The 21,504-nt window shown below is 36.1% G+C and overlaps 1 protein-coding gene across 1 annotated transcript in view; it reads right to left on the bottom strand.

The window, feature by feature from the left end:
* Positions 1-7,037: 7,037 nt before the first annotated feature.
* The window catches only part of LOC117322978 (ribosomal protein S6 kinase delta-1-like), a 34,067-nt gene continuing 19,600 nt past the window's right edge, over positions 7,038-21,504 (bottom strand). Inside the window, 7 exon segments of the mRNA XM_033877950.1 lie at positions 7,038-8,388; positions 13,298-13,393; positions 15,069-15,151; positions 16,743-16,870; positions 17,871-19,042; positions 19,044-19,496; positions 20,655-20,810. Of these exon segments, the coding sequence (XP_033733841.1) occupies positions 8,269-8,388; positions 13,298-13,393; positions 15,069-15,151; positions 16,743-16,870; positions 17,871-19,042; positions 19,044-19,496; positions 20,655-20,810 (2,208 nt within the window). The 3' untranslated portion in view covers positions 7,038-8,268.

Raw genomic sequence — 21,504 nt, 5'->3', positions numbered from 1 at the left:
GCTGCCTAGGTAAAAGGCAAGTGCCATTGCGATACCACAGCTTAATCCGACCACCGTTGTATTTGTGAAATATATATATATTAAAGACTTTTTACTTACATAATGAATAGTTACATGGAATTAGAAATAGTATATTCTGTTCTGTACAGCCCTTTCAAGGTTATATATATATATATAGAGTCTATATATATATATTATTTTTTTAATATTTTTTTTACCGGAATCGATATGAATGTGCGCATTACTCATCCACAGCACATATAATAGAAAGAAATTGTTATGGGAAATGACAATGAAATAGTGGGTGATTTTGAATTCCATCTCACCCTGGCAATATAAATGGTACAATATAGTTGCTTTCAAAATTGTCGCTCCTGTCCACATATCTCATATATTTTGATACGTAATCAACATACAGACAATTTAGCTAACCTAGGCTTTGATGATTCAATCCTATATCGATACTGCTTCATAGAAAATGACTTACCCGCTAAAAGAAAAATCCCGAAGAAAGCAAGATACGAAATTGCAGGCATCGTTCACGAACTCATCAGCGAATCCTACAGGTAATAAACGTACGAGATACTGCCAGTACATACACTGTAGTTCATGGCAATGTATATATATATATACAAAGTATCGATCCCAGGCGCGGATCCAGGAATTTGAAAAGGGGGTGGTCCAGTAGTTTAGTGGTAATGCGAGCGCCGTAGGCCCGAGCCGAATTTCGGCGAGGGGTCTGGGGCCAAAATTTCGGAAAATGAAATGATTATAGCAAATTTTGCAATCTTTCGGGGATAAGATTTTCGATAAGCGGGGGCGGGGGGTTTCGAATGTTTCGAATGTTGTATAGTTCAAATACATGCACATGTATACAGAAATAGAGAGAGAGAAATACTTATCGAGCATAAGGAAAATTTGTCAAATGAATTTAAATGCAGTCCTTTCCGAATGTCAATTTATTCTGAAAACATCACTTCCATAAAAACTTTTGTTTATTTATTTATTTTGAAAGCCAAGTGGTGAGGTTTCCCCGACACTTTATCACTAGCCCTCCACCTCTGGGACTCAGGCGGGGCAGTTGCCTGGTACAGATCATAGGCCGATGGTTTTTCTCCGGCTTCTCCTCCACCTCCAAAACCTGACACGTCCTTAAATGATCCTGGCTGTTAATAGGACGTTACACAAAATAATCCAAACCAAACCAAAATAAACCAAGTATCAGACATTCAGGAGAGTACAATACCGAGACAAACATCTATGTTGCAGATCTATATTTTAATTTCTAATCATTTAGATTGTTTCAGGGTGGATAATATACATTTAAATCCAATATTGAAATCTATGAATTATGCGACTTATGTACCGACTCATCCACATTTCGACATATCTTTCGGTCTATATTTAGCTTCTTCGAGTCTACTAAGCTCTTGCCATCACTGGCGAGTCCTAGAAGGACATAGCACAGGGCCACGTCACTATCGTATCGTTTTGTAAACACTTAACATGTCTACCCTACGACGCATAACAGGTTATGAGTCGTAGGGTAGACATATTATGTGTTTACAAAACGATACGCTAGTGACGTGGCCCTGTGGACAAAGCGGTTGTTTAATGTAATTTTACTCTAAATCTGTAGTGGAAGGTGCAAGTGCCTATTACATGTAAAACACTGTTTTGTGGAAAAGTTGACGAATATTGTAAATTTGAAACGTTCACTAATAAACACTCGATGTTTGATCGGAGCAGAGACCTATATACTAGTATATAGGTCTCTGATCGGAGATAGCCGAACGATAACGTGATTCTTTCGGACGTTCGTTTTTCACTCAATAAAATATATGCAGTAGTTTGGGGATTCGTGTTAACATTTGTCACGTGCGTGGAGTCCACGTGCACCAGCTGTCGTAATCATAATTACCTAACTCTAAAACGGATCACACTTTAAACATATAATGAAGTTATTTTTAGACTGTATTGTAAATTTTAGTTCTATTTACGAATTGTCCAACCGGTTGCAGATGTGTCAATCTCAACCAATCGCATCTCGGGGAAATTTCCGGCAACACTCGGAAATCTAGTGTTGCCGGAAATTTCCCCAAGATGTTGCGATTGAACGAGTACATCAAAGAAAATTTATCGAAGGAAGGAATACATATAGCCATTCGAGATTCGAACACATCTAAACGATAATGATAATGATATTAATTATTATTAGGCAATTTTTAACATTTTTTTAGGAATCATTTGTGTTTACTTTTAATTTTCACAGAATTAAGGACCATCTAATTAGAATAAATCACATCGTTGGATACCCACAATTGCTTTACACAACGCTCCGGGTACACATGGTTGATTGCACTAAGCGTAGTGTGGTGAAATCAAACTTTTTATTTTTTTATTTTTTGTAACAAATACAATTATTTTACAGGATATAGCGTGCCAAATACGTCAAGTACGGCCCAATTGTTACTAAAGTTGTTTTTTTTTTTTAACAAATTGGCACGTTATACAGCATGCTACTCGCCAAATGTCAGTATTCTTGTGGCTAAGAAATCATTGAAAGTTGACGCCGTCAGGAAGTACTCGTTAAATATCCTTATGGGGACGATATCAACTTAACTGACCACTAAGGGTGGGGCAGAGGAACTAGCAAGCGAGCGCCATATTCAACACCAAGAGTAAGGAGACACCGAAAGAAATGAAACAAGAGGAAAATAAGTCTTAACAGTCAACCGAGTCTGAAATACAAAGAGTTGATGCTTTTGTGACCTTGAAAGTACATAAAGGTTATTCATTTGAACACCTTTGTTAGTTTTTCATCCCACCAATGAAACGGGCCCAATATCATTGCTATAGGCCTCTTGGTTGTTGAGAAGAAGTTGTTTTAAAATTTAACGCAAGTGACCCCTGTGACATTGAAAGCAGTTGAAGGTCATTAAAATGAACAAGTTCAGTAGCTCTTCATCCCAGCATCCTACTCAATAGAATTACTCTGGGTCACTTGGTTATTGAGTAGTCGTTTAAAGATTTGGACATATTTGATATCCGTGACCTTGAAAGTAGGTCAATGTCATTCATTTGTCTCAGGTGACCTAGATATAAATTCAGTTACAGGAAGCATGACTCCCCATACAGATGTAAATAGCATAGTATGATAAAACAGCGATATCAAACGAACAAGTGTCGGCACAGAGAATTGTATTACTTTCCCATTCATATAAAACCGTGAAAGTTGGAATACTACTATTGAATGAAGGAAATTTCTACCCAGTTGTGTTTTTCCTCACAGAACGACTGTTTATTCGAAGTGGGACAAAGCACTCTTATATGGTCAGTCGTAACATTTAGGCCAAATGGGCGATAGTGTGACCTTAAAAGTTTAGCGTAACAGTCAAAGACAACAAATATAACATTGTAGGATTTGAGTTTTATTCTTCTCAATTAGTAGCCATACGCACAGACAAATATAGCCCAAGTTTCCTCTGGCCCTGACACCAGACATGGTGTCAGAACCAGAGGAAATTCGGGCTACACCAGACATGGTGTCAGGGCCAGAGGAAACTCGGGTTACACCAGACATGGTGTTAGGGCCAGAGGATTCTTGGGCTACGACATATAAAGTGTATATTGCACCAGATTTGTTTACATAAAACAATACTTCAATTGACCATACATATTACAACAGATAAAACACTCCCCATTCCCAAGGAATTTAATTCACTTTTATATCAATAATACCATTTTAATGAGGAACTCACAGCATTGAAAAAATACATATGGAAAATCTGAGCTTTTACATTTGAAAGAATAGTATGTTATCATTAATTACTTATTTAGTCAACAAGTCATCAACATTTTCCCCTTCCTTGTCGAAAACCAGATACATTTTTATATATAGATATTGCAACTAGTGTAAATGAAATGTCCTCGGTTTTGAAACACATCCATTAGATCAGGATAATACTTTGTCCAGGGCAATACTGTTACAAAGTAAAATATGATATGATTATAATAAAATACAATAATATCTAATTGAGACAATATTCAATTACATCAATATGTTTCGTATATATTTTGTATATAGGTGGGCTGATGATCAACAAGTGCTAGCAATTGTACAACAACAAATCTTTGACAAAATTATTAAGTGTTTGAAAATGTTTGAAATTCATACAATTACATAAAAAAAAAATTAATAACCTTTAGTGATAATTAAATAATATGTTAAAAGTATCAACTAAAATAAAATACAGTAGCTATCTATCGATTAAAAAACCAAAATAATTGTAGAGGATTATATGGTTTGGGTTAATTTTGGCCTGAAATTCCATCATTTAAAAGTTTATGTTATTTAATTTCATTTTAAAATGTTGAATACTACATACCTTTGATACAATAGGATCATAAGTCATTATCATACCAGCATGTTGTTGACTATAATGGTATCTATAGGGTACATACATTTACAAAATTTGAATATTCAAATAATATAATATCATGCCAAAATATGCATATATTTGAATATTTAGTTATTTTAAAGTGTTTTCCATAATGAACCCATAGAATAATTACTATACTAGAGCAATTGTGTTGAATTGTATAGCAGAGATTTTCAAAATAAAAGAAACAATGATTTTTTGAATTCTTGTTTCTGGAAGGTTTTGAATTTTGACAGCTTTGAGGACCAAAACAAGTCTCAAACCATATATTCAGTCCATTTATTTCATGAAAACTGCAGCTAAACAAGAGGCCCATGGGCCTTAAGAATCACTGCAGTTCTGATCGATGCTTTGTTTTTGGAATAAGATTTAACATAGCCCACTTGACCTTGAAAGTATATCAAGGTTGTTCAAACCAGCATGCTTTTGGCCAAAATCATGCCCATGGGCCTCTTGGTAATTGAGAAAATACTGTTTTAAAGATTTTTACATATATGACCCCTGTGACCTTAAAAGTAGGTCAAAGTTATTCGTTTGAACAAATTTTGTAGCCATTTATCATAATTCTGCACTATTTTATTATTGAGAAGATGATGCTTATAGTTTTTAACCTATTTCAAGCCTGTGACCTTGAAATTTCATGTTAAGGGTCATTTATTTGAACACATTTGGTAGTCCTTCATCCATGCTTGCCATTGGTCCAATACAATGGCTTGCGCTTCTATAATTTTTTTAAGTGGATAATATAGGATGGACAAGGCAACTGCAATTGGTCACCCAAGACTTCGTTTCAGATGACCTACCTGTAAAAACATGTCTTTATAACTTTACAAGCTGTGATATGAGTGAAGATAAAACCAAATGTTGTAAGTGTAAAGGCTGATGTCAAAATACTCTTATATTTTATCAGCCGAATTATTTAGCAGAATCTTTAGAAAGAATCTCTTTATTTTAAGACAGATCACTTCAAAAATGAATGAATGTGGAGATTAAGATAAGTACACGCATTTATAATATATCAATAGTGTTTTCATTCATCAATGATTTGTTTTATAGTCATCTCTCATGTATTAATTAATAACCTCAATTAAATATCTCATCAGCTAAAACATTACTGACTAATTAATCAGTGTATTGACACAAAGGCACGTATACACCATTTAATAACTACACACAAACATATGGCCAGTCTCCATTTGTTAATATCACAATACATTTCTAACTGACTTCTAAATTACTTTATAATAACTGTACCTCTTTAATCAAATTGATTCCTTGCCATAGAAAATCCTGGGACTTGAGCAAGTCTACTGGTACCTTAATTTGCTCATACCTGATTTTTTTTTTCTTTGCAAGAAGCCAACCAGTAAAAACAAGAAGCCGGCCAACCAGTTAAAAAAAGAAGCTGGCCAACCAGTAAAACAAGAGGTCCAGAGGGCTTGTATCGCTCACCTGGTTTATTTGAGCAAACATCGAAATAACGTTTATGTTCCATTTGCTAATAGCTTTATATGTTGATGTATGATTATGTTGTGGGGAACTCCAACCTTTTGTATAATTTTGAATATTATACGGACAACAGACGCCAGACGCCACGGTATGGCATAAGCTCACCTTGGTCCTTCGGACCAGGTGAGCGAGAAAAACAAGCCTGCCAACCAGTAAAAACAAGAAGCTAACCAGTAAAAACAGACTCTGGACAGATAGTTTTTCAAAAATATCAAACAGAATATAGTACTGTAAATAACTTAATCAGGCAACCTTCCATGTGTTATCTCATCTCATATTGATACATTTGTAGTTTCTTATATACAACAATGTCTTTTATATAATTTAAATATATCATTACCAACATAAAAGTACATATGTATTGTCATTGTTAAAATTTAACAAATTGTGACTTAGTTTGAGGATTGATATTAAATCTTAATTTCGTACATGCATATACAAAAACACAAATCTACATGTCTTGTATAAATACAAATACATGCATTGAACCATGTGATAGTTCTGTACTTAACGCGAAGTTCCGTACTCAGATAACCCACTGATCTCGATCTGACATTAGCTCCTCCCCACTCCGAAGTTACCACAATAGAAAAGCTATTCTGAGGATGCATTTACCTGTTTTGTATTAACGTGTGTTCTTTCCACATTACTTAGTATCAGTTGGGGTGTAAGGATATGACCAAACATGCAATGCCGGTAATTAATATGCACAACTGTCGAATTTGGAAATGTATGGAAATATCACAATTTCTTACAAATCAGAACAAAAGCTAAGCAAGTTTATTCTTTTCAAAGCAATGAATTGATAGATCGACGTCTATATATATATATTTAAAAAATATGACAAAAAACTACTGCAAACTAATACTTGTGCATTATCACATCCGGGACTATTTGAAGCAGCCTTCAAGAGTGAGCCAAACAAAATGCATTGAACCATGTGATTAAAAATTAGTCCAGGTCGAAGGTCAGTGTGTCATCCAATCAAAACGCATTAAGAGTTAATTCAACGTGTGGTATAAACTTAATTTATTCAAAAGTTGTTATGATTATTTCATGGCTTGGGAGTTGAATAAAACCCACCTATTGTGGTAAAATATTAAATAAAGACTGGTTCACCAAGAAAATACACTGTATATGCATTTTCATTTTTTGTGTTTATAAAATGTTAAAAAATGTTCAAATGAGTCATGATCAGTGGATCACCCTTGATCCGAATCTATCCATACTTTTTCCTACAACTACAATAGCTAGTTGTGGATCAACCAATTTTAAAAGTCATATGAGTAGGCATATTGGAATTAAGTAGCTTAGTTAAAACTGTGCTGGGATACTTTTTCTCCTGGAATTAATTGAGTTTTATGTGGAGAAGGCTATCTACAGTTAAATGATGCCATCGTGATGACATTGCAATGGGCAGTTGTTTAGGTCTGTGTTCATGAAAATAATGCACTTTTGACAGCAGTAATGTTGTATTCACATCTAGATTTAAATTTCTGAAAATCTAGTATGAAAGTTTGTTATCCTTGAGTTTGATAAGTCAAGCAAACTGTACTTATTGTTCAATGTTTAAATTGTATCCAGCAGATTGACTGAATATTTATTGTGTGTCGAGCAATTGTGACCAGATTTAAATTGTTTGTCGAGCAAATGTGACTGGATTTTAATTGTGTGTCCAGCAAATGTGACTGGATTTTAATTGTGTGTCCAGCAAATGTGACTAGATTGTATATCTAGCAAATGTGACTGCATTTTAATTGTGTGTGCAGCAAATGTGACCGGATTTTAATTGTGTGTGCAGCAAATGTGACTGGATTTTAATTGTGTGTGCAGCAAATGTTACTGCATTTTAATTGTGTGTGCAGCAAATGTGACTGCATTTTAATTGTGTGTCCAGCAAATGTGACTAGGTTGTATGTCCAGCAAATGTGACTGCATTTTAATTGTGTGTCCTGCAAATGTGACTGCATTTTAATTGTGTGTCCTGCAAATGTGACTGCATTTTAATTGTGTGTCCTGCAAATGTGACTGTATTTTAATTGTGTGTCCAGCAAATGTGACTAGGTTGTATGTCGAGTAGATGTGACTTGATTTCAATTGTGTATCCAGCATAATTCATTTTTAAATGTGACTAAAAATTGTGTGTCCAGCAAATGTGACTGGATTGTGTGTCCAGCAAATGTGACTGGATTGTGTGTCCAGCAAATGTGACTGGATTGTGTGTCCAGCAAATGTAACTGGATTGTGTAACCAGCAATTGCATTTGGATCATACATTTAGCATGTCAATGTTTCAGGCTTCCAGTGGATTTTTTTTTTCATGTACACAAATTCTCCAGAGCATTCCAGTTCACTCCATTGAAAAAAGGATGTGCCTTTATTTCCTCCGCGCCATTGATCCCAGCTCCAAGACGCTCACGTGGATTGTAACACAATAGCTGAAAATAATGAAAGAAAATTGATATTAGAAATGCACCCTCACAAAAAACCTAGGCATTATTTCAGTATTTTTATACTCTTAATAACACAAAATTATATCAAAGGTTTTAAAATACTATATATATTGGTTGAAAATAATACAAAATTTTATATGTATACATACATGTATATATATTGGTTGAAAATAATACAATATAATATGAATTATATTTTTTATAATTTAATATCTGGATATTTCCTTTTCACTGACTTATATTTTCTTTAGACAAAATGTCATATACAATATGTGTACACACAGATTACTTGAAATTCACAGTAATATTAGTTTTGCTATTTTTCAAGCTTTAAATTCAGAGTGACAGTTTTAATGACATCAGAGCAGGACTGGTAATACATGTACCCACCATGATGAAGGGAAATCTTTCCCACGTCATCTTTAACCCAAGTCTATGTCATTAAATTTGTAGTTGTCTTCACTGATTGTTTGGAGGTTGATACGCAACAAATTCTGTTTTTGCATAACACATCGCGTAAATAGGTGATAAATCAATATCATTGTTTGTGTGACAAATTATCATTTGTAAAAAAATATAGATGTTAAAACAGATACATTGTAGGTAATTGTGGACAATCTATTATATATTTGGGAACTTTTAAGTAAATATTTTCATCTATATCGATAGCAGTATGCTAAGGATTCCTGAAAATAAAATTTTGGACCATCTGATGATGGTGGGCTAAAAAGCTTACAGCTTTTGTTCACATAAAAATTCAAAGTCCAAAACAAGTAAAAAAGCACTTTATTTTTCGAAAAACTTTCAGTTCAACTCCAAGATATGACAGTCTAACCCCAAAGGGACTCTTCTGTCAAATATCAGTACCCTTCTACAATTATAAAGTGATATGTTAATTCCTTTCAACACCTACACCAAACTTTTTTAAATTGGACTCTGGGAGGGGATCATTTGCTCTCCCTCTTCTAATTCGAAGAGACAAGATAAAAAAAACAAGAGATCCCAGAGGGATCTTGGCGCCCACCATTGAATGATCTTTATAGGTTCCATGTCAGATTGATCTTTTCTCTACTTTTCTCTTCCTCTAAGTGTAACTAATCTGTTTAAATTCAGAAACAGCCCTCTAGTACTATTCAAACAAGGGGAACCTATATATAAAATTTAAGATTTAGCGATAATGGCTGTCTGTCGGCCATGTTGTTTTCGGATTGGTCCCAAAATGCAATACCAGGGACCAAGGGGAACCTACATATGAAATTTGAGAAAGATCGGTCTCAAAATGCAATACCAGGGACCAAGGGGAACCTACATATGAAATTTGAGAAAGATCCTTTCAGTACCTTCTGTAAAATAGCAATAACAAACTTCAATTGTCAAAATCCAAGATAGCTGCCTGTCGGCCATGTTGTTTTCCTATTGGTCCCAAGATGTAATATGCATAACTACAGACCAAGGGGAACCTACAAAAAAGTTTGAGAAAGATCCATTCAGTACTTTCTGGGGAATAGCGATAACAAACTTCAATTGTCAAAATCCAAGATGGCTGCCTTTTGGCCATGTTGTTTTCCGATTGGTCTCAAAATGCAATATGCATAACTAGGCACCGAGGGGAATCTACTTATGAAATTTGAGAAAGATCCCTTCAGCACTTTCTGAGAAATAATGATAACAAACTTCAATTGTCAAAATCCAAGATGGCTGCCTGTCGGCCATGTTGTTTTCCGATAGGTCTCAAAATGCAATATGCATAACAAGATACCGAGGGGAACCTACATATGAAATTTGAGAAAGATCCCTTTAGTACTTTCTGAGAAATAGCGATAACAAACTTCAATTGTCAAAATCCAAGATGGCTGCCTGTCGGCCATGTTGTTTTCCGATAGGTCCCAAAATGCAATATGCATAACGAGGCACTGAGGGGAACCTACATATGAAATTTGAAAAAAGATCCTTTCAGTACTTTCTCAGAAATAGCGATTACAAACTTCAATTATCAAAATCCAAGATGGCTGCCTGTCGGCCATGTTGTTTTCCGATTGGCCTCAAAATGCAATATGCATAACAAGGCACATAGGGGAATTTATATATGAAATTTGAGAAATATCCCTTCAGCACTTTCTGAGAAATAATGATAACAAACTTCAATTGTCAAAATCCAAGATGGCTGCCTGTCGGCCATGTTAATTTCCGATAGGTCACAAAATGCAATATGCATAACTAGATACCGAGGGGAACCTACATATGAAATTTTAGAAAGATCCCTTCAGCACTTTCTGAGAAATAGCAATAACAAACTTCAATTGTCAAAATCCAAGATGGCTGCCTGTCGGCCATGTTGTTTTCCGATTGGTCTCAAAATGCAATATGCATAACTAGGCACCGAGGGGAACCTATTTATGAAAATTTGAGAAAGATCCCTTCAGCACTTTCTGAGAAATAGCGATAACAAACTCCAATTGTCAAAATACAAGATGGCTGCCTGTCGGCCATGTTGTTTTCCGATTGGTCTCAAAATGCAATATGCATAACTAGGCACCGAGGGGAACCTACATATGAAATTTGAGAAAGATCCCTTCATTACTTTCTGAGAAATAGCGATAACAAACTTCAATTGTCAAAATCCAAGATGGCTGCCTGTGGGCCATGTTGTTTTCTGATTGGCCTCAAAATGCAATATGCATAACTAGATACCAAGGGGAACCTATATATGAAATTTGAGAAAGATCCTTTCAGCACTTTCTGAGAAATAGCGATAACAAACTTCAATTGTCAAAATCCAAGATGGCTGCCTGTCGGCCATGTTGTTTTCCGATTGCTCTCAAAATGCAATATGCATAACTAGGAACCAAGGGGAACCTATATATGAAATTTGAGAAATATCCCTTCAGCACTTTCTGAGAAATAGCGATAACAAGAATTGTTTACGGACGGAGGGACGGACGGACCACGGACCACGGACCACGGACGCAGGGCGATTTGAATAGCCCACCATCTGATGATGGTGGGCTAAAAACCCAGACAAATGGTTAGCTGGCCAGACGGACAAAAAACCCCTACCATTAAAGGACACAAATGTTAAGATATGAGACCTACCTTGATAAATCAATAATTATGTTTCTTTAAATATGAAAAAAGTACATGTGGATCTGTTGAGTTTCCTTCAGTGTTGATACTGGTCTATTTAAATATTGATTAAATTTCTTTAAATATTTATTAGATACATACTAAGTGCTGCTGAATTATGTAGCACTGATCACCTCTGATCTTTTTACAGCTGTGATAAAAACTGAATTTAAATCCATTTCAACCGATATTTAAAAATCTAGATAATATCACACAGAGATATCTAATCTATGGTCATCAATATTCATTGTTGAAAGGCTGGTGTCAGTCGCGGTATGCATAATTAAAATACGAGTCTCATATTATAATGCAAATGGAGCCAGACAACCATAAAAAATAAAAACACATACTAGCCTCAAAGTACATGTTTAGTGAGATAAGCTGGATGGTTTGAATGACAGGGTACAATGGCTTTCCAATCAATACATTTCAACAAAAGTGCCAGTCCTTTTTTATTTCAGTATTTTTTTTTCCACTACATTTTTGATTAGCTTATAAAATATTTGGATTTTTTACCCGATTCTGATCAAAATCTATGAAATATTCCACGGCTACAGTATTTTCTACACCAGGAGCAGGCAACGATATGGTGTATATGCTTCCTCGACAATACTGAAATCTCTTGCATATTGTCAGAGACAATACTGAAATCTCTTGCATATTGTCAGAGACATTTAAGTCTTTCTTTTTTTAAATGACAAAAACAAAACTGCTTGTGGAGCTGTGCATGTATGAGGGTAGGATTTTGATGCATTGACCATATTATAGATTTGTGTATGACGTATTTGTTGGAGGAGACCCCTTCCCTCGGTAGACTTACTCTGTATATTATAGATTTGTGTATGACGTACCTGTTGGAGGAGACCCCTTCCCTCGGTAGACACACTCTGTATATTATAGATTTGTGTATGACGTACCTGTTGGAGGAGACCCCTTCCCTCGGTAGACAAACTCTGTATATTATAGATTTGTGTATGACGTACCTGTTGGAGGAGACCCCTTCCCTCGGTAGACTTACTCTGTATATTATAGATTTGTGTATGACGTACCTGTTGGAGGAGACCCCTTCCCTCGGTAGACACACTCTGTATATTATAGATTTGTGTATGACGTACCTGTTGGAGGAGACCCCTTCCCTCGGTAGACACACTCTGTATATTATAGATTTGTGTATGACGTACCTGTTGGAGGAGACCCCTTCCCTAGGTAGACACACTCTGTATATTATAGATTTGTGTATGACGTACCTGTTGGAGGAGACTCCGTCCCTCGGTAGACAAACTCTGTATATTATAGATTTGTGTATGACGTACCTGTTGGAGGAGACCCCTTCCCTCGGTAGACGTACCCTGTATAGATTTGTGTATGACGTACCTGTTGGAGGAGACCCCTTCCCTCGGTAGACTTACTCTGTATATTATAGATTTGTGTATGACGTACCTGTTGGAGGAGACCCCTTCCCAAGGTAGACACACTCTGTATATTATAGATTTGTGTATGACGTACCTGTTGGAGGAGACTCCGTCCCTCGGTAGACAAACTCTGTATATTATAGATTTGTGTATGACGTACCTGTTGGAGGAGACCCCTTCCCTCGGTAGACGTACCCTGTATAGATTTGTGTATGACGTACCTGTTGGAGGAGACTCCGTCCCTCGGTAGACAAACTCTGTATATTATAGATTTGTGTATGACGTACCTAGGCCTGTTGGAGGAGACCCCTTCCCTCGGTAGACAAACTCTGTATATTATAGATTTGTGTATGACGTACCTGTTGGAGGAGACCCCTTCCCTCGGTAGACAAACTCTCTGGTACGTAAAGTTGTGTATGTGAAGTGATTCCTCCTGGATGACAGCTCAATAAACTCTAAAATACGAAAAAAAAAAAAAAAAATCTTACAACTGAAAATAAATTTAATTACAGTTGCTGCTGGTTTCTGTGTTAAGACATACTGTTGTCTCCTAGATCTTTGAGCTGATTGGAATTTTACAAGACTATATCAATGTTATTTACATAGCTTATGGACATTTGCACACATATATTTCAAAAACGAAACTGCCAGAGTGACTTCGAATTTAAACAAGAGATCCCAGAGGGATCTTGGCGCCCACCATTGAATGATCTTCATAGGTTCCATGTCAGATTGATCTTTTCTCTACTTTTCCCTTCATTTTACTAATCTGTGCAAATTGAGACATCCCTCCAGTACTTTTCAAACAAGGGAATCCTAGCTATATAAGAAATTTGAGATTTAACGATAATGGCTGTTTGTTTGCCAGGTTGTTTTCAGGACAGACTGGTCCAAAAATGCAATACAAGGGACCAAGGGGAACCTACTTATGAAATTTGAGAAAGATCCATTCAGTACTTTGAGAAATAGAGATAACAAACTTCAATTGTCAAAATCCAAGATGGCGGTCTGTCGGCCATATTGTTTTCCAATTGATCTCAAAATGCAATAAGCATAACGAGGCACCAAGGGGAACCTCCATATGAAATTTGAGAAAGATCCCAAGATGGCTGCCTGTCGGCCATGTTGTTTTCAGATTGGTCTCAAAACGCAATATGCATAACTAGGCACCAAGGGAAACTTATATATGAAATTTGAGAAAGATCCCTTATATACTTTCTCAGAAATAGTGATAACAAACTTCAATTGTCAAAATCCAAGATGGCTGCCTGTCGGCCATGTTGTTTTCAGATTGGTCTCAAAACGCAAAATGCATAACTAGGCACCAAGGGGTACCTTCATATGAAATTTGAGAAAGATCCCTTCAGTACTTTCTCAGAAATAGCTATAACAAACTTCAATTGTCAAAATCCAAGATGGCTGCCTGTCGGCCATGTTGTTTTCGGATTGGTCTCAAAACGCAATATGCATAACTAGGCACCAAGGGGAACCTACATCTGAAATTTCAGAAAGATCCATTCAGTACTTTCTCAGAAATAGTGATAACAAACTTCAATTGTCAAAATCCAAGATGGCTGCCTGTCGGCCATGTTGTTTTCCGATTGGTCTCAAATCGCAATATGCATAACTAGGCACCAAGGGGAACCTACATATGAAATTTGAGAAAGATCCCTTCAGTACTTTCTCAGAAATAGCAATAACAAACTTCAATTGTCAAAATCCAAGATGGCTGCCTGTCGGCCATGTTGTTTTCGGATTGGTCTCAAAACGCAATATGCATAACTAGGCACCAAGGGGAACCTTCATATGAAATTTGAGAAAGATCCCTTCAGTACTTTCTGAGAAATAGCGATAACAAGAATTGTTTACGGACGGAGGGACGGAGGGACGGACGGACCACGGACCACGGACGCAGGGCGATTTGAATAGCCCACCATCTGATGATGGTGGGCTAAAAATCTGAACCATATTTTGCACACACATGTAGACTGGCTTATTATTATCTCTGATGTGCTGAAAAAGATAAAACTTTATGATGGCAAAACAATTCTTTTTTGTTTTGGTTTGCGAATAATGAGCAGAAAAAGTAATTGTGGTTGACAGCTGGTTGTTACCGATGACTATACTTACACGTCCAGTAAGAAGCTCGTAGAGAAGGGCTCCTAGACTCCACCAGTCACAGACATCAGTGTAACCACATATACTTCTCACCTCTGTGTAAAAAAGAATCCAACAATCAGTCTTGACATTGTCATGTTAAAACATTGCAGGGATGAATGTCAGATTATGGGCAAAATGTGACACTTAAATCTTTTCTATGGGAAAAACTTTAAAGTTTGTGCACCTTTTATCTCGTACAGACTTTAATCAGCCAATCAAAAGAATCGCTTCAAGTTGCTGCAAGCTTTAACAGACAATAAATCTGACATATATTATCAATAATTGCTAACTTGACATCTTCTCCTGTCTTCAGGAGAGAGAATTGACCAAATGACAAAAAAAAAAAAAAAATACAATTATCTACACAAAATCATGGTGTGAATTGCTTAGATTTTTTCATTTCTAACTAAAAGCAAGATGGATGGAGTTATATACTGGTACACTTATTTCACAAGTAAGATGTGAAATTAGGAATCTTTCTCCAATGTAGGAAGTAATTGATTCTATACAAATATTTTGCCTATGTTTCAGGAAATTCAATAGATAGGGAAAATATCTTACAACTTGAACTGTAAACCTCATAAGCAGCTACTGTACAAGCAGAAAAGCATTTGACACAAGTGTCAGATGCTTTTCTGCTACAACAGTAGCTAAAGGCTAACAATAGGCCCCTCAGTCACTCCAACATTAAAATAGGTCTGAACTATTAAGGAAATCATTAACATTGTTATATCATACCAAGGAGAATCATCAAAATGCAAAAACCTATTGCAAGTGCACAAACACTCTACCGATCATGTGACAAAGTTCCACCAAAAGAGTTGTTAGACGACACCATATCTTGCTGATCATGAATGGGTTGTAATTCAGATTTTTTTATTTTTTTTTTTAAAGTTGGTCAAAGGTCACAGTCAAGATCAGCAGGTCTGCAAATGTAGTACAAATAGAAAGGTCTTGTGACAAAGAAAACATGTCAGATCTAAAAGTCCTATCTCACACAGTTAATTGTACTGTGGCCAAGGTTAAAGTTTATCAAAAGTAGGTCAAAGGTCACAGTCTAGGTCAGCAGGTCCACAAATATAGAAGCAATGGAAAGGTCTGGTGACAAGGAACACACATGTACACGTTGAATATGAAAGCCCTACATCTCAAACGATTAACATACTGCAGTGACCAAGGTTAAGTTCTTGATCAAAGATCACGGCGAACAGGGCTTTTTCTCACTGGTTTGAGAATGGGCCTATTTGTCTCAATTCGGGAAGAAATTTGATGAATTGGGAAACATTATTTCAGGAGTAAACAACAAATTTTGGGAATATGGCTTAAATATGAAATAATTTCAATTGGGAATGGGGCCCATTTATATTAACGGCCCCAAAAAGCCCTCAGAAAAAGCTCTGGGTCAAGGTCAGCAAATGTAGTAACAATGGAATGGTCCTGTCACAAGTAACACACATGTGAAATAGCTAAGCTGTATCCTCATTAGTATTGACACAATACCATCATGGCATGAAGACTTTAGGCCAAGCTGTCTATACAGATGTTGCTGATGTCAGGGGTATAGCAATATCCTCTGGATTGTTTTCAGCACACATACACCATCCCTAACTTTGTTGTGAGAGATATAGAGTTATCAGTACTTACCAGGGGCAACATATAGTTGGTCCACAGCCTCGAAGTCGACATCTTTCTCTGTGGTACTGATCTGACAAAAGTAAGTCAACAGGACATGTCCCCGCTCCCCAAGCAGCACGTTGTCAGGCTTCAAATCTCTGTGGAAGGAGATCGGGGAGTCATCATAAGAAAATATCAAAGATCTACTTTTTCGTAATTTTGTATAATTTCAATATCATTATATCCTGTACATATATACCTCGCTTTTAGGACTACAGAATATCTCACGGGAAGTAACATGCAGCATTTTTTATCTGCATATAAGGTAGATTACCCTCTGTAATACACTCACGCTACATTTACAAAAAACACGACAATTTTCATATTTTTGGCAATCGACTTAATGACAAAAGTTACTTATGATGTCAATACCTACAATATGAACTTAAGACCAATGTGTATAATTGTTATGTATACATGTATTTGCATACATGCAGCAATCACTTCACCCTATAGGAAACAAGAGACCCATGCATGGCATCATGGGCCTTAACGGTCAACTAAGTTTTGATATATTTTAGCACATTTGGCCCCTGTGATCTTGAATGAAGGTCAAGGTCATCCATTTGAACAACTTTGTAGCCCTTCATCCAAGCATGCTATAAACCTAATATCTGGTCTCTGGCCATGGCCCATTTGGTTATCAAGAAGTTGTTTAAAGATTTTAGCATATTTAACCCCTGTGACCTTGAATGAAGGTCAAGGTCATCCAGTTGAACAAACTTTGTAGCCCTTCATTCCAGTATGCTACAGACCAAATATCAGGTCACTGGGCCTGTTGGCAATTGAGAAGAAGTTGAAAATGTAAATTGTTTATGACAGACGACGCACGATGGACGACTGACAATGCCTGACTTCGTCTCAGGTGACCTAATAAAACCCAAGAAGTAATCTACATTTGTTGCAAATGGCTCGCCCCACCAGATAGCCCCCAGAATCATCAGGTGTAAACAAATTGTATAGTCAGCAAGCCAGAGCATATGCAGTTAATTAACTTAGTAAACTCCTTCTCTTCAATGTATTGCAAACATAATCCAAAATAATTATTTATCACCCAGAAGAAGAAATAATTTTCTACAGCACAAGATGTACATGTACCTGCAAAGAATTCCCTCAGCATGAAGTCTTGACAATGCCACCACCATCTCGGCCGCCCACTGCTGGATACAAGATTCTGGCAGATGAACCTGGTCTGGACTACTAGTGGCAAGATCCAGCTGCTGAAACACTCCAGATAAATTCCTATGTCTGGTCTTTAATGGAGAGGTCAGCTCTCGTTCCATAGATGCTGACCGGCAAAGATCTTTTGAATTCATGCGGGCCAGACTAAGTTTTTTAGGAGGAGTCGGATGTCTAGTCAAGGAGTGTTCAGTGAAAGTTGATGACCTTGACTCTTTGCGGTCAAGGTCACTATATCGTCTTGAGGATAAGTCTGGGTCTGAATTGGGTTTGACTAATGTGCTTGATCTATCCTTACTATCTTCTAATAAATCAAGGTCAGACAGATGCTTATGCGGAGAATCACTCAGCGACTTAGCTGGTTCGCCTTCACTTGTGTCCTCGCCCGATCTGTTGAGGTCATATATACTGGTTTCATTCGAACTATCATAATCATCTGCCAGATTTTCAGAATTTCGACTTTGCAACCTTTCGTCTTGAAGGTCACTTATGTTTTGTGATGTTGGCGTGCCAGAGGACAAATCATTACTGTCTTTAACACTAGAACTAATTTTTTCACGGTCTACATCAAAATCTGACAATTTTTTCGGTGAAATCACTTCCTCAACTTCGAAATCAACTAGAGATAATGTCCTTTCAACTGACTTAATCAACTTCTTCGCGTTTTGCACAATCATGTCTGAATCATTCTCAGGTATAGTTTCATGATCCTGTAGGTTATTTTCGACTTTTCCCCCAGGAAAAACATCGTCCTCAACAAGAGGCCGGTGTCTTGGTGACAACTCACTCTCCTCGGGAATACACTCAAATGCGGGATTATCCGACGCATTGCTGTCCATTCTCTGAACTCCTTCATTACTTTCTACACTATTTATACTAAAACAATCTAAATTAGGCTTGGTGTTCTCTAAAATATCACTAATTTGAAAATCTCTCTGGTCTAGTGCACAAGACTTGTAGTCTTGTATGTCTGTTTCTCCGATATCTTGGTTGTCCAAGGAAGAAATACTACTTAATGTGTGCGTTCTCGTTTTCCGATCGGCAGGACTTGTCCTCTTATCACAGTTTTTTTCATCTTCTGACACCTTAGACTTTAGCCTCTAGAACTTTCGAATCTGCACACGAATCGTCTGTTTTGTTATGACTGTAGGCACATGTTTCATTGTCTTTAGTGTATTTCATATGAAGCGCAGCAAATTCAGAATCATTACACATTTTATTCGTATCATCTTTCTCTTTACCAGCCACCAGGTTATTTGACTCAGGCGCCAAGTTATCATGGCTATGGATTTTTTGCCCCATATATGCATGAGTGAACTGGTCGTGATCTGTGACCAGCCCGGGAGCGTTGTCCCGGGTGTTGCCTCGGTTAGCGTGGAGATAAGCACCAATGTAGGTCCACAGTTTGCCGCCGGTGGCATACTGCAGCAACAGGTGAATGGCGTTATCTGTTTCATAAAACTTGTGAAGTCCTACCATATAAGGGCATGATACCGGTAAGATGGTCCGAGACCTTGTATTACAGGTACTGGATTTGTGGACTGTCTGCAATAAAAAAACATTTTATATTGTTTTTTTAAATGGTTTAAATGGTTTTAAGCAATTCTTATTTTTTTCAAATTTTTTGTACAAATATGAAATGAATTCTTTATTTTCTTTCTTACTATAGCTATTGTGCCTTTTTTTCTCTAATACAATTAGTATTTCATTTTTTTTTTTATTATTTTCTATATTATTTCACTTTTCTATATCATTTTATTTTTTTCTCTCAGACTATTATCATTTCATTTTTTTCTCTTTCATTTCAACTTTTTCTCTATTATTTCATTTTCTATCCATTGTTTGTGATTTTATTCCATCCTCCAAAGCAAAAATGAGGATATTTATATTTTACCAGTAATTGGTTTACAAAGTTCACAATATAAGGATATTTACGGTATACCAGTAATTGGTTTACAAAGTTCACACAATATAAGGATATTTACGGTATACCAGTAAATGGTTTACAAAGTTCACGAGATAAGGATATTTACAGTATACCAGTAATTAGCTTTACCTTCATGATGTATATAATGATATTTACAGTATACCATTAATTGGTTTTACCTTCATGATGTACATGTATATAAGGATATTTATGGTATACCAGTAATTGGTAATTTACCTTCATGATGTATATAAGGATATTTACAGTATATATACCAGTAATTAGTTTTACCTTCATGATGTATATAAGGATATTTACGGTATACCAGTAATTAGTTATACCTTCATGATGTACACTGTATATAATTAATTTTTCTTTGTTTTCATGGTAAATACTCAAATGTGATCGAAAAATTCTTTTCATTCTTCTATGAAAGAAATTCCGAGAATGGCGCGAAAAATTTAACATCACAATACGACAATTGACGTTGCGTATTGATTTGAGAAAAAGAATCCCATTTAAAACCAGTAAAATTGTACATAAAACATGTTTTAAATTAGAAAATTATTTTCAAAAATTAATTATAAGCGTTGATGTCAATTAGTTTTTAGTTTCATCGGGGTATGAAACAAATTTTGTTTGCAAACTGTATGAATCCGCGTAGCAGATTCTTACAGTTTGCAAACAAAATTTGTTTCATACCCCAATGAAACTAAAAAAAAATGACATCAATGCTTAAATAAGGATATTTACGGTATACCAGTAATTGGTCTTACCTTCATGATGTATGTATCGTCCGTACTTCTATCCATGACTAGTAACACAGAGTCTACAGTCCCCAGTACCTTGTAGTTCTTAAGTTCCCCTGTGGAGCCCTTCAGCAGGGCCAGAGAGGGGTCAACTTCTGATAGCGGTGACAAGTCTCCATCAGCCTAAGAAATAAAAGACATCGTTGTTTTATGAAAAAAGATTCCTCCTTCTTTTTTTTATTATAAGAAATTTTATATTTTGTTGTTTTTTTTGTTTTTTGTTTTGTTTTGTTTCAAATTGAATTTTATTATCCCAGCAGAGTTGAGGGATGAAAAATCATGGTTATTATACAGAAGACCTTTTTCTCATATTGGGAAGCAAATTTGTGAATAGGAAAGTTTCAGGATAAAATCTGCTGATTCTGGAGAATTTGGCATTAATATGAGATCAACATATCTAGAACAACACCAGAATTTTTTAATATAGAAATTTTAATACATTATCCAACATATCATCAATCCTTGATTCACCTACACACAGCAAAATATTCCCAAGCTTTAATATTCCTACTTGTCAATTAAAGGGAGATAATTTCCTAATGCAGTTTGTTTGCCAACTTTCTCCTCTTGAGAGGTAGACTCGCAATTTTGGATTCTAACTTTAGACATTAATGATCATGACATATCAGTACACCTCACTCATTGTTCATTTTTCTTTCTTTTTAATCCAATTGGTCCACAAAAACAAGACAGCTTAAGATATATAGTTTTAAGGCATAATTTTGTTAAAAGGCTTAGTATAATTGAAGTGCTCTTTTCTGGGCCTTAAAAATTGGAAAGTTTATTAAATTCTCCTGTGTAAATCTCAAATAATTGG

Source organism: Pecten maximus, chromosome 3, assembly GCF_902652985.1.
Source record: "Pecten maximus chromosome 3, xPecMax1.1, whole genome shotgun sequence".
Lineage (NCBI taxonomy): Eukaryota > Metazoa > Mollusca > Bivalvia > Pectinida > Pectinidae > Pecten > Pecten maximus.
Note: the sequence above shows the minus strand (reverse complement) of the source record. Positions and strands in the feature narration are given on the sequence as shown.